This window comes from Monodon monoceros, unplaced genomic scaffold, assembly GCF_005190385.1.
Source record: "Monodon monoceros isolate NGI ecotype Baffin Bay Population unplaced genomic scaffold, NGI_Narwhal_1 Super_Scaffold_18, whole genome shotgun sequence".
Taxonomy (NCBI): Eukaryota; Metazoa; Chordata; class Mammalia; order Artiodactyla; family Monodontidae; genus Monodon; species Monodon monoceros.
In genome coordinates, this window is record NW_021703774.1 from 176,210,449 (window position 1) to 176,223,832 (window position 13,384).

At 44.8% G+C, this 13,384-nt stretch overlaps 1 protein-coding gene across 8 annotated transcripts in view; it reads right to left on the minus strand.

The window, feature by feature from the left end:
* Positions 1 to 384, minus strand: part of CAMTA1 (calmodulin binding transcription activator 1) — an 823,330-nt gene extending 822,946 nt beyond the window's left edge. For 7 of the 8 annotated variants that reach the window (XR_003794291.1, XM_029227275.1, XM_029227281.1 and 4 more), the window contains exon 1: positions 130 to 384. Coding sequence is in view for 7 of the 8 variants with exons in the window: in XM_029227275.1 (XP_029083108.1) it covers positions 130 to 174 (45 nt within the window). In the remaining variant the exon portion in view is untranslated. The remainder of the gene's footprint in view (positions 1 to 129) is intronic. The other variant, XM_029227277.1, reaches the window with a different exon arrangement.
* Positions 385 to 13,384: the final 13,000 nt, after the last annotated feature.

Below are 13,384 nucleotides of genomic sequence, written 5' to 3' on the forward strand. Positions count from 1 at the left end.
CCGGGAGGAGCGTCCTATACGCCGCGCCCCCGCGCTCCCGCCCGGCGCCGCCGATGCCCGGGATGTCCGGCGGGGCCGGGTCCCGCCGCCCGCCGCGCCACCCCCGGCCCCTCACGCTCCGGCTCTTACCTTCCGGCTTGTTTTCGGCAGCCATTTCCCCTCCGCGCGCCACATCCTCCTCCTCCTCGCGACCGGGACCCCGAGCGCGCGCCTCGTACCGCCGCCGCCGCCGCCGGCCCAGCCACCCCGCCGCCGCCGCGCACCCGCCCTGGCCCCGCCCCGCGGCCCACGCACTGAGCCCGTTGGGCCGCGCGGCTGCCACTCATCGCTCCCGCCACCAATCGTCCCGCACCAGGGGTCTCACTACTCTCCGGGAGGAGCGTCCTATCTATCCGGCCCATTGGCTAGTCACCACCCAACGGAATGAAAGGATTGGTCAAGAATCAACGCCCCCTCCCCACCCACTCCCAGGAAAGCCCGCCTTCCAGACCTAAACAAAGCTTTCCAGTGGCCAGAGCACGAAAGAACTGCCCAATCAGGAAGGGGCCGACACGGAATATTTCCTCGAGGCCGAGACGTGGCGTTTTGATTGGGCGTTACTACAGTGTTTCCCAGGCCGTCCAGACCAATCAAAGGGGGCTCCCGGAACTCGGGAGCGGCGAAGGGAAGCCCCGCCCCCGAGCGTGACCGTCATGAGGAAGGCGCTCGCTCATTGGCGCGCTGGGGCTTTTCCCGCGTGCTCCCGGGGCTGAAGGACGTTCCCGGGGAAGCCGCTGCCGGCGCGTGGGGTCCCGGTGGCAGTGGAGGACGCGGCGGAATCTCCGGGATCCCTCGGCCTGTCGCTTCTGGGGGGCAGCGGGGGCCGGGGGGCCTCGGGGCTGGCGTCGGCCGGGCGCCGCACTCGAGAGCCGGCCGGCCCTGGGGTCCGGGCGTCGCTGCGGGCGGTGGGGGAGGGGCGCGCCTCCGCCAGGTCCCGCCCCTTCCCCTCCCCCCTCACCGGCGCCCCGCCCCCTCGGCCCGCGCCGCCGCGGCCCCTCGAGCGGGTGCCTGGCCCGCATGTGCCTGTCGTTGCCCGCCCCCGGTGTGCTCCGTTGTCCCCTTTTCTAGAGGCTTAAAATACTGAAACTTTATTTTGGTCACGTTGGCCATGTGACCCGCAGAGCCGATGACTCATAGATGCCTGTCCCAGGATGAGGCCGCTGAGCAGAATCTTATAGAAACGTTAAGCCTCGGCGAGCGTGCTCGGTGGGCGAGGCAGGCCAAGTTTGCTTCGGTCCTGGGCTCACATTCGTGGCTTTTCCGATCAAATATTTCGGCGTCCACCTCACTCACGCCCTGTGCGAGGTGGGGAGACAGCTGGGTTTCAGTCGCGGGGAGAGAGCTCAGAAGCGGGTTAGGATCCACCCTGGGGGGGAACAGAAACACCGCTGCAGCTTCTCTGGAAATCCGTCCACATCTAGTAAACCAGCACACACTGTACAGACAAGGCTAAAGCCAGATGAGATGGCAAAGATGAAAATGCCCCCTCCCAGAGAAATTCAGGAATTGTGCACGTGGGCAGGTAAGACCGGAAACAAAGGAGAGGGCTGAAATCTCCAAGTTTTAAGAAAAGGAAGAAAAGTTGAATGAGAAGCAGAGCTCCAACCGCTCTGTGTGAATCTTGTACGGTTTGCAGTGAGAACCTTTCAGTCCTTTACATTTTGTTTTGTCCTTTGCTTCCCGTGGATGACAGCTAGCAGCAGCAGCGAAAGGTCCTCGTTTGAGTATTTTGGCACCAAGATTGATTGTCAAAGTGAATTTTGTGCCAGTCCTAAAAACATGTGTTCTTTTTCTCGTCTTCACAACTGAAAATTTCTTAAGTTTTTCAGAAGAAGTAAAGATGTCCCAAAAGAATGTTTTGTATTATACACTAATTCTTCAACAAACTTTCATTTTATGAGGGTCAAAAAATGCAAAATTTTAACAACTAGGATACAATATTTTATCAATTAGCATTCTTAATACCACCTATGTTGACGATCTGTGTGGTGAAACATATTCTTAAAAGTGCTGGTGGCATTGAAAATTAATGTAACCCTTTTGAAAAGCAATTTTACACTATGTATTAAAAGCCATAAAAAGTCTGCATCTCTTGACCCAGTAATCTTACTTCTGGGAATCTATTCTAAGGAAATAACACTAAATGCCAAAAAGCTATATGTGTGAAGGTATTCTTCACAGAATCACCGTATTTATTACAACAAAAAAAAAATTGTGCTAATGCTGGATGTTTAATAACTAAACTGTGTTGTATCTACACAATAGAACATCATGGTAGTCACAGACATTAGACACAGAAAGAAAAGTTTACCCGTTGCTAGGTGGGGGGAAAGAAGTTTTCAAAATTATGGCATTCATTTGTTACATATGATGTGATTCCAGGTAGAAAAAACTGCATTTTGTAAAAAGACTGATATAAAATACACCCAAGAAATGATATTTGGGGTATTGTGAGTGGTTTCTCTTATTGTCTCTATTTCATATAATATAGCTATGCTGTTTTTATAATTAAAACATATACTTAAATTTAAAAATAATGTTATCCAGTGTGTACTGGAGACCAGACTCTGTTAGATCCTGAGGATGTAAGGTTGAATAAAGTTGAGTGTCTCTCTCCAAGGAGCTCACAGCCTAGCAGGGTGAACAGATGTGAACAACAGCAGGTCAAGGTGCAGTGACGACACAGGAGAAGGTAGTGAATATCACCTGGGCCTCAAGTGCAGCCAAACAGTGCTGCTCTTATCACTAACTTTTTTTGTTTTGGAAAATGTAGTTATAAAAAATATGATGTATGTTAACATGTAATGGGTTTCTATTTTTAATGAACTAATAAATTTTTTTTGTATTTCTATACAGCCCATACACAACAGATAAACAAAACAAAAGCTCTTTGGAGTCCTCAATTATTTTTATGAGTGTAGTAAATGTATCCTGAGACCAATGAGTTTGAAAGCCTCTGGGCTGGAGAATGAGATGTTTTTGGGTGGACTGGCTGGCTGGTGTCCTAGACCATTCCGGAGACTGTAACAAAGTACCAAGGATTGGGTGGCTTATAGCAACAGAAATTTACTCCCCCCAGTTCTGGAGGCTGGAAGTCGGAGATCAGGGAGCAGAGAGCAAGCTGTCTCATGACTCTTAAAAGGACACTAACCCCATCATGGCACACCCCATCCCCCATGGCCTCATTTAATCTAATCACCTCCTGAAGGCCCCACCTCCTAATACCATCACATGGCAGGTAGGGTTTCAACACATGAATTTGGGGGGAAACACAAACATTCAGTTCATAACAGCTGGTGTTTGCCTTTGCTTGGGAGGGTAACCAAGAGGTGGGTACTTCCAGTAAGGGAAGTGACCTGAGTTGCTGAAAGAGCCCAGTTGGAAAGCAGAGGAGTCAGAAGATGTGCTGGACGCCCCATTCCATCCTTTGAATCCTTGGCCATTTTGGCCGTAATGTTCTTCAAGGAAAGAATGTTACTGTCCAGGACCAGATGGACATAGGTAAATAGTGGGAATATTAAATGGTTACTTTTTACCTCAAAAATATTTGTAAAAGAGCTTTGTTTCCTGGTCAGCTTTCTGAAGTAATTAAAGTGACTATTATTACTGCTGATGATAATAATAAAAGTGCTTGGACTTGCTTCCTTAAACTCAAGGTACCGAAGCTCCATGTTACTGGGTTGAGAGACGAAAGCAAGGACTGAACTGAACCCATTTGAGAGCTTAAAGACTCCTAAAAGGAAAACTCACCAACACAGGTCAAGAAAGAAAGAATTATTCTATTTATGCCTTCCTTAGCTTAGAAAGGTAATGATGATATCCAAAAGTCCTGCTTCCAATAAGTTTCTCCCCATGCCTTTCCTTTAAGTAATTTTTTAAATTTCGAGATCACTGTAGATTTGCATGCCATTGTAGGAAATAATACAGAGAGATCCTTTGTCCCCTCGCCTTTACAAGATAAAAAATAATGAAAACTTGTGAGCTTCTGAGAACAAACCTTTCACTAATATTCCTTGTTTTCCCTATCCTGCAAACACTCATCTTCCCTCCTCCCCCCATGTCCGTTCAGCAATTCTGGCAACCATTGCAACCTCGGAATATCTACCATCAGTATACAAGAGTAAAGACTCGTCTGATACCCCAAATATAAGGAGATCTACGCCTAGTAGACCTGAATTTCAGCTCACTTGAAATATAATTTGAACATAAAAGGCCCGATTTGCAGACCAGTAATCTGCTGAAATTTTGAAATGAATAAGTCGTTTCCCTTGTTCAGTATTTACTGAAGTGTAGTAAGGCAGAATGGACAGTAGTCTAAGGACCAACCACACCACTAATGGCTGTTTTGTTTTCCTTTTAATATTACAAGCCAGAACAGGGACTTCCCTGGCGGTTCAGTGGTTAAGACTTCGCCTTCCGGTGCAGGGGGTGCGGGTTTGATCCCTGGTTGGGGAGCTAAGATCCCACATGCCTTGAGGCCAAAAAACAAAAAAACATAGAACAGAAGTAATATTGTAACAAACTCAATAAAGACTTTAAAAATGGTACATATCAAAAAAAACTTTTAAAAAATAATAATTTAAAAAAATACTAGAACAGCACATTATCCATCGCAATAGGAGTTTCAAGAGATGGTTTTTAATAGAATACTACTCAGCCATGAAAAAGAATGAAATAATGCCATTTACTGCAACGTGGATGGAACTAGAGATGATCATACTAAGAGAAATAAGTGAGAAAGAGAAAGACAAATATATGATATCACTTATATGTGGAATCTACAATATGACACAAATGAATGTACCTAGGAAACAGAAACAGATTCACAGACATAGAGAACAGACTTGTGGTTGCCCAGGGGGAGGAGGGGTGAGGATGAGATGGAATGGGAATTTGGAATTAGCAGGTGCAAACTATTATATATAGAATGGATAAACAACAGGTCCTACTGTATAGCAGAGGGAGCTGCATTCAATATCCTGTGATAAACCACAATGGAAAAGAATATAAAAAAAGAAATGTATATATATGTATAACTGAGTCACTTTCCTGTACAGCAGAAATTAACACAACATTGTAAATCAACTATACTTCAGTAGAAAAGGAGATGTTGTTTAAACAATCATAAAATCTTTCCACATCACCCAACTATTGCATACAACATACCTGAGTGCATCCGCTCTCCAGGGACCCTCCCTGGAGTTACAGCTAAACACCTTTGATAGAATGTATCTCACCTCCATACCCTAATAAAGAGTCAACCCAGTTTTTTCTAGACTTTCCCTTTAAAACTGGAGTCTTTCCCCTCCTTCTTGAGTCTTCTGGTCTGAGAGCCAGATAGTTCCTTTTATTCAATCCAAACTCAGGACCAAAGAAATGCCTTTTTTTTTTTTTTTCTAATGAGGGAAAGTGCTAAAGAGATGGGGCTTTGCTGGTTCGGATGGGCGCTTCATGACTTCCAAAGTTAACAGATCTAGGAGACCAGCAAGACAGTGGACTCGGGAACTAGACTGCCTGGGTTCACATCATGACTCTTGTTCACCAGCTGTGTGACTTCCAGCAAGTTCCTTCACCTCTCAGATTTCCTAACCAGAAAATGGAGATAATAACAGTACCAACCTCAGACAATTGTTGTAAGAATTAGTTGATCTTTGTTAAGAACTTAGAATAATGCCTTGAACTTTGTTAACACTATATATGTATTTATTACATAAAATAAAAATACCTCTGGCCAAAAAAAGAAAAAGAAAAAACAGATCTAGGAGACCAGGATGCCACCTCTGATTCCTGGCACCCAGAGAGACATCAGTGGAGCCCCAAAATCTCTATAGAACAAGGACTTGGGGAGAGCAGTGTGATTGGAGGGAGGGGACACGGGGACTTCAGCATATGCACAGCGGGGCCCAGCTTGCACATCCATTGTCTGTTTATCTGGGGTGCTTCCAGGAGGCTGAGGGGGATGGTAAGGTTGCTGAAGTCACCCCCAGCTACCACTGAAGACTGGTGAGACCATGTGGAGGGCTCACATGTTTGTTTTCTCTGTTTTCTCGCTTATTTGCTGCAACACGTTCCAATGTAATTTATGTCGACTCTCGGTCTCCCAGGGAAACTTTGTTTAGTTGTTGCAAGTAAAATGACCTGTCAAAACACCTGAAGGGAAAAGCTGCCACTCTGTCAAAGACTATCAAGTTTTCTTTGACAGTCACTGAGAAGCCAGTGCCCAAGAAGAATCAGACCGATGCTATCTACCCTAGAAAATAAAAAAGGTGTAGACTCAGAGGCATTTCCTTGTCATTAGCTTTTCTGGTTTTCAAACGAAGTGAGCAATGTATTTTTCTTTGTGTATTAATCTGTGGCATATTACACAGCCGTTAAAAAGATGGGGGTAAATCAATGTGTGCTGTTATGGAAGTTTCTTCAGTTTAAATGTGTCACTGAAAAAAAAAGAAAGGCACAGGTTATAATGTATACTATTCTTGTGTATGTATAGATACAACGTTCATTGCATATATAGATATTCTTGTATATACAGAAAAAGTTTCTGGAAGAATAACAAGAAAGTATTGCCTGTAGTTGCCTTTGAGGGTGGAACAGAAAAAAAAATAAGGCTTACTCTTCATTTGATATGGTTTAAATATTTTTGCCATGTACATTCATCCAACAAATATTTATTGGGTGCCTCCCATGTACCAGATACTGGTTCTAGGTGCTGGGGATACAACAGTGAACAAAACAGACAAAAATCCTGCTCTCCTGGAGCCGATATGGAAGTGGGAGAGACGTGATAAACAAGCAAATGTATGATCGCAGGTTAGAGAAGGATAAATGCTGGGAAAAAACATAGAAGGAGAGGGTGGAGGGATGAAGGTGCTACTTTAGATAAGGTGAGGTCTCAGGCCTGAAGGAATTGAGGAGAGCCAGGCAGTTATGTGGGGGAGGAATATTCTGGGCAGAGGGAACAGCAAGTGCAAAAACCCTGGGACAGATGCACACTTGGGGTGTTGTAGGAACTGTGATGAAACCACTCAGAAGGAGCTCTGGAACAAGAATCCAAAGAGGAATCTAACGCCAGTTCACACAGGACTTTGAATTCCACGGTCCCAGAAAGCTGATGGAGGGTATTGAGCTGAGAGTATTATCTCAGCGGTGCTGTAAAAGGATCCCCCTGCCATGATGTGCAGAATATCCTACAACGGAGCAAGAAAGGAAGCAGAGAGACTTGTTGGGAGACTCTTGCAGTCATCAAGACTTGATGGTGGCTTAAACAAGGTGCATTCGTTTCCTGTGGCAGCAGTAACAAGTTACCTTAGTGGCTTCAAACAACGTTAAGTTTCTTCTCTCACAGTTCTGGAGGCCAGAGGTCCAAAAGTCAGTTTCACTGAGCCAAAATCAAGGTGTTGGCAGTGCTGTGCTCTCTCCGGAGGCTCCAGGGAATAACCGTTCTTTGCCTCTTCCAGCTTCTAGTGGCTGCCAACCATCCTCGGCTTGTGGCCACCACGCCCATCTTTGAGGCCAGCATCAAATCTCTCTCTGCCCCATCTTCACATTGCCCTCTCCTGTGTGTGTGTGTTCCAAATCTCCCTCTGCGTCTCGCTAATAAGGACGCTTGTGATGGCATTTAGAGACCACCCAGGTAATCCTGGATCATCTGCCTCATCTCAAGACCCTTAACTTGATCACATCTGCAAAGACTCTTTTTCCAAATAAGGTCACAGTTACAGGTTCCGGGGATCATGACCTGATATCTTTGGGGGCCATCATTCAGTCCAACATACCAGGGCGGGGCAAATTTTTTTCGGTAAAGGACCAGGTAGTAAATATTTAAGCTCTGCAGACCCTATGGTCTCTGTCACAACTACTCAACTGTCACAACTGCCATTGCAGTGCAAAAGCAACCATGGACAATATGGAAATAAATAGGTATGCCTATGTCCCAAAAGAACTTTACAAAAACCAGCCACAGGTCTTAGACCAAAGTGGACGTCCTAAGAGGTACGTGGATTTGGAATATGTACTGAAGGTAGAGATATTGCCCAGCTTTTGCTGATGAACTGGAAGTGAATTATTTAAGAAAGAAATGCTTTGGGCCGAGGTTTCACTCTTAGAATTTTGCCTGAGCAGCTGAGTTAATAGTGTTGCCACTTAAAGACAGGGACAGAGCAAGTTAAGGATAAGAATTCCATTTAGGACTTTTAAATTCTGAAATGTCTATTACATATCCAAGTGGAGATATCAAGAAGACAACTGGATATATGTATCTGAGGCCCAGAGATGTTGTGGCTAAGAGATACAAAATTGATGAGTAACCAGCATTCAATGGCATCTACAACTATGGAACATGATAAGGTTTCCTAGGGGAGGGAGTGTAATTCACTCTTTTACTCAATGATAATTTTCAAAAAATTTTTAAAATCATGAAATAAAGTGAATATGTACGGAGAATTTTCTTTAGCTCTTTAATTAATGAGGGAACTAGTAAGGCGTTGAAACCGGTTCAAAGGAGAATTTGAAGAACACAGGTATGTATATTCATGGACAAGGAAGAATGCTTGCTAAAAGACGCAAAGTTCATTCACATCCTACAGGGCAATAAAGTGTCATATTTGGGGTTATCTTTCCTGTAGGACAAAAATTAATTACATCCATGGGCAAGAATCATTTGCATTACTCTCAGGTTTCTACTTCTGCTGAGTGCATAGAAAAGAGTTAAAGGTGCTTGTTCCTGGAGAATCAGCTCCTCCCCAGAGGGTCCACTAGGCGATACCCAACACTGTGCTGAAAGGATGCTCTTCATTTCCAAACCACAGGCAAATTTTTCCGGACATTCTCATTCAGCATTTTTAAAATTTATTTTATTGAAGTATAGTTGAGGGACTTCCCTGGTGGTCCAGTGGGTGGGACTCTGTGCTCCCAATGCAGGGGGCCTGGGTTTGATCACTGGTTGGGGAACTAGATCCCACACGCATGTTGCAACTAAGTCCACATGCCTCAACTAAGATCCCACGTTCCGCAACTGGGACCCAGTGCAGCCAAAATAAATAAATTTTTTAAAAGAAAGAAGTAGAGTTGATTTACAATGTTGTGTTACTTTCTGCTGTACCACAAAGTGATTCACTTATACATACATATATTCTTTTTCATATTCTTTTCCATTTTGGTTTATCACAGGATACCGAATATAGTTCCCTGTGCTATACGCAAGGACCTTGTTTTTTATGCATTCTCTGTATGATGATTTGCATCTGCTGACCCCAGACTCCCACTCCATCCCTCCCCCATGCCTCCCCCCCCTTGGCAACCACAAGTCTGTTCTCTATGTCTGTGAGTCTGTTTCTGTTTTGTAGATAAGTTCATTCGTGTCATATTTTAGATTCCACATGTAAGTGATATCATATGGTATTTGTCTTTCTCTGTCTGACTTACTTCACTTAGTATGATCATCTCTAGTTCCATCCATGTTGCTGCAAATGGCATGATTTCATTCTTTTTTATGGCTGAGTAATATTCCATTGTGTGTGTGTGTGTGTGTGTGTGTGTGTGTGTGTACCACATCTGCTTTATCCATTCATCTGTCAATGGACATTTAGGTTGCTTCCACGTCTTGGTTATTATAGATAGTGCTGCTATGAACATAGGGGTGCATGTACCTTTTTGAGTTATAGTTTTGTCTGGATATATGCCCAGTAGTGGGATTGCTGGATCATATGGTAGCTCTATTTTTAGTTATTTGAGGAACCTCCATACTGTTCTCCATAGTGGCTGCATCATTCGGCATTTATGGAGCATCTACTAAGGGACAGGCACCCTTCTGTGAAATTAGAGTACATCACTGAACAAAACCCAGATCCCAGGTCTCTTGGTGCTTATCTTCAGGAGACAATAAACATAATAAAGAAATAAATTCAGGGCTTCCCTGGTGGCACAGTGGTTGAGAGTCTGCCTGCCGATGCAGGGGACGCGGGTTCGTGCCCCGGTCCGGGAAGATCCCACATGCCGCGGAGCGGCTGGGCCCGTGAGCCATGGCCGCTGAGCCTGCGCGTCCGGAGCCTGTGCTCCGCAACGGGAGAGGGCACAACAGTGAGAGGCCCGCGTACCGCAAAAAAAAAAAAAAGAAAGAAAAAAGAAATTGACATTTCTACCAAGACTCGAAAGAGGTGAGGGGGTTAGCCATGTGGATATAGAAGAGAAAAATGCTGAAAATATAAAAAGAGTTTGGAATTTTTAAAAAAAGGTTAATTTTGTTTTTAATTGGTGAAAAAAAGCAGTAAAATTGGAATCATAGGTTGAGTCAAAACATTTTGTTTTCCTTCCTACGACTCATTCTTTCAAATTCTAAGCAGACAGATGCTGTGAGTACGAGATAAATGTGAAATCAGAAGAATAATTTTGGCCTGATCTTTTCCCCTTTCAGAAGGAAAACTGGCTCTTCGTTTTTATTGGAGGAGAGACCCATCTGCCTCTCTGTCCCACCCACAAAGAATCAGCCTGCATGCGTGACGGTACTTAAAGGAAAATGAACATTTTAGTAGTAAATAGCAATTCAGTAATAGGTTTCTTTAAAGAGAATATCCGCTAGTTAATGAAAGTGCCGCTCCGGAGTAGATGTGGAACTCCTGATCTGATTTCCAAAACTCTGCTGCAGTCAACGTGGGAAAATTGTTTTGTTTCTCTGCTGCTTATTTGGAGAGAAAGGGGGGCTGGGATTATTTCCATTTTAATTCAAACTGTGTAACGCAGAGCCTTAAGACTTGTGCAAAGATTTCTCAAAGCACAGTTTTCTTCAGTGACAAAAGATTTCTTTCTTTTCTCATCTTGTCAAGCATAATCACTCACAGATAAAGTCAATTTGCTCTTCTTGCCTTCACGTTGGGCTATTTCCTTTTACCAGCTGACTAACGTTTTCTAGGGCAGGTTGGAATTAATCATTCAGCATCCTGAGATTTTTCGGGCCAGCCAGGGCTGAGGATTAGAAACAATAAAACCAGGGTTTGCCTTCTAACAGAAGACCCACACTTGGCCAGGTGTCGACCTGAGACCACCTGAGTTTGGGAAATTTTAACCAAACAGCCCAACCTTGATTCTCCAGATCTGGGCAAATGTGTTCGTCACCCTATAACTAGAAGTCATTTGTACTAATGATTCCAGAACTAGTGACCGTTTTCTGCTTTCCCAAGAGGCCCCACCATCAAATGCAAGCACACTTCATTGTTTTTAATCTCTGAGTCCCCTTGGGCCTTCTAGGGAATTCACTGAAAATCCCAAACCCTCCTTGCGTTTTCACCCCTGTGGCTCGAAACCTGAGTGTTGATTTTTCATTGGGCATCTTCAAGTGACCCGAAACACCATGTTCTTTCCACCAGGGTGGTGTCTTAATTGGCCCCTTCTGCAGAGCCAGCCTCCATCTGCCTGTGCTTCTAAAAACAACGGGCCCTCTTGTCCTTCTCACATCTGGTGCTTCAAGACCAAAAGTCAGAGTGCGGGCCCCAGCACACGGGAGCGGCAGGCTGGGACCAGCCAGTGCTTTTAGGCTGGTTGGACAGGGCTCTGGAACAAATGTCAAGGGATATTTGCTGCAAAGAGGCTCCAGAAATAATGTAAAATTGTTCTGTCCTTTTAAAAATGGAAAATGCCTTGGCAGGGTGATATATTATTTGCCTGGCTGCATTTTCTCTCTGTCTCCGTCAAGGCTTGAAAAGTACTGGCACTTCTGCCTTTTCAAGCGGAGCTCAGTGTAACTGGACCACATCTAATGCCTCTACGATGCAAATGAAGATTGAAACTGTTGTTTCCTTTGATGTGTGTGACTAAATGCTTAAAGAGGATATTTTCTTTTCGATCCTCCAGTGGATAGAGCCTCTTTAAAAATACCTGTTGGCTCCCTCTTCCCATTGGCAATGGAGGTAATTCCTGCACTGGAGTCTGGGTACCGTCATGATGAATGCCTTGCTCTGGGAAGAATCCCCTGCCCATGTTTGTGATGATTGTTGAAGTTCTAGAGGGAATTAAGAAGTGTGAAAGGCACATTAATGATGGGTACCTGCAATGAACCTCTCAGGCTCGCCTGAAAAAGTCCGGAGAGCACATTCTGAGAGCAAAGTTGGGGAGGCAGATGAGTCATGGCCAGATTCTCTAGCTCTTTCTGGCACCCAGTAGCATAAAGGACCGGGGAAGCAGGTGGAGCTGCTGATGGAGAGGGAAGCCAACCCACACGCTGGTCATTCCGTCTCACCCCTCATCTTCCCTGCCAAGAGGGGATCTGATCCTAAACAGCGCCGGTAGCATCCAGGCTCTTCGCTGAATCTGGGTGGTCTCTGGAAACACACAAACGCAGGCAAGGAAATCAATAGCTCTGAGCGCTGTCAGAGTCATCAGCCTGCAAATTGGCTGTGCTGGGCATTTTGAACCACTTTCATAATGAAGAGAAGCATAATTAGAATCCACCTCTGTTCCTTTTTCTTGCACGTCCATGTCAGCGAGGCAATCTATAAGCAAAGCTTATGTTTAAAAGCAAAAGCACACAAACAAACATTTGGAACTTGTGATTTGGATCGTTTAATTTACTTTTAATGTCTCTTCTTTCCCCCTTTTCTCTAGTAAATGTTTGCAGTGTCTCACCTGGAGAAGACAGTGGAGAGCGGGTCATTTTGGACATGGTAGCTCCAGGATAGCAGGGACTTTGCCACAGGTACTGCTGTGTGCCTGACACCTAGATTGGACCAGGCACAGGACACTGTGCAGTAAATACTGAATGAATGAATGAGTGAGTGAGTGAACACTCAGCCCAGCCCTATCCAAAGGAACCAAGTCGTTGCAGAGGCAGGAAATTCACATAGAGGAGAAGACAGCCCTTGAATGGATGCTGTATCCATCTGCTCAGGCCGTGATAACAAAGTACCACGGACAGGTCGGTACTTTCCTCTACACCCAAGCATTCACGGTGTCCCTCTTGTGTGTCCAGATTTCCTCTCCTTATGAGGACAACAGTTACATCGAATCAGGGCCCACCCTAAAGACCTCATTTTAACATCATCACCTTTTTTGAAGCCCTGCCTCCAAATATAATCACGTTCTGAGGTACCCGGCGTTAGGACTTCAGGAAACGAATTTCAGGGGAGCACAATTAAGCCCATAACTTACATGGGCTATTCTCACACTAACATTCAACACTTTGGTGCTTCTTAAAAGAGCATTGGTCCCATTTCCTGCCATATTAACTGAGGCTACATTTCCCAGGTCTTTCATCCCACACTCAACAAAACACGTTATACAAGTATCCCTTCAATGTAAACCCGGGTGCACTTTGTCTTTTAAGATCCTGGTTTTCTATCAGCTTTCATCTGTGTCC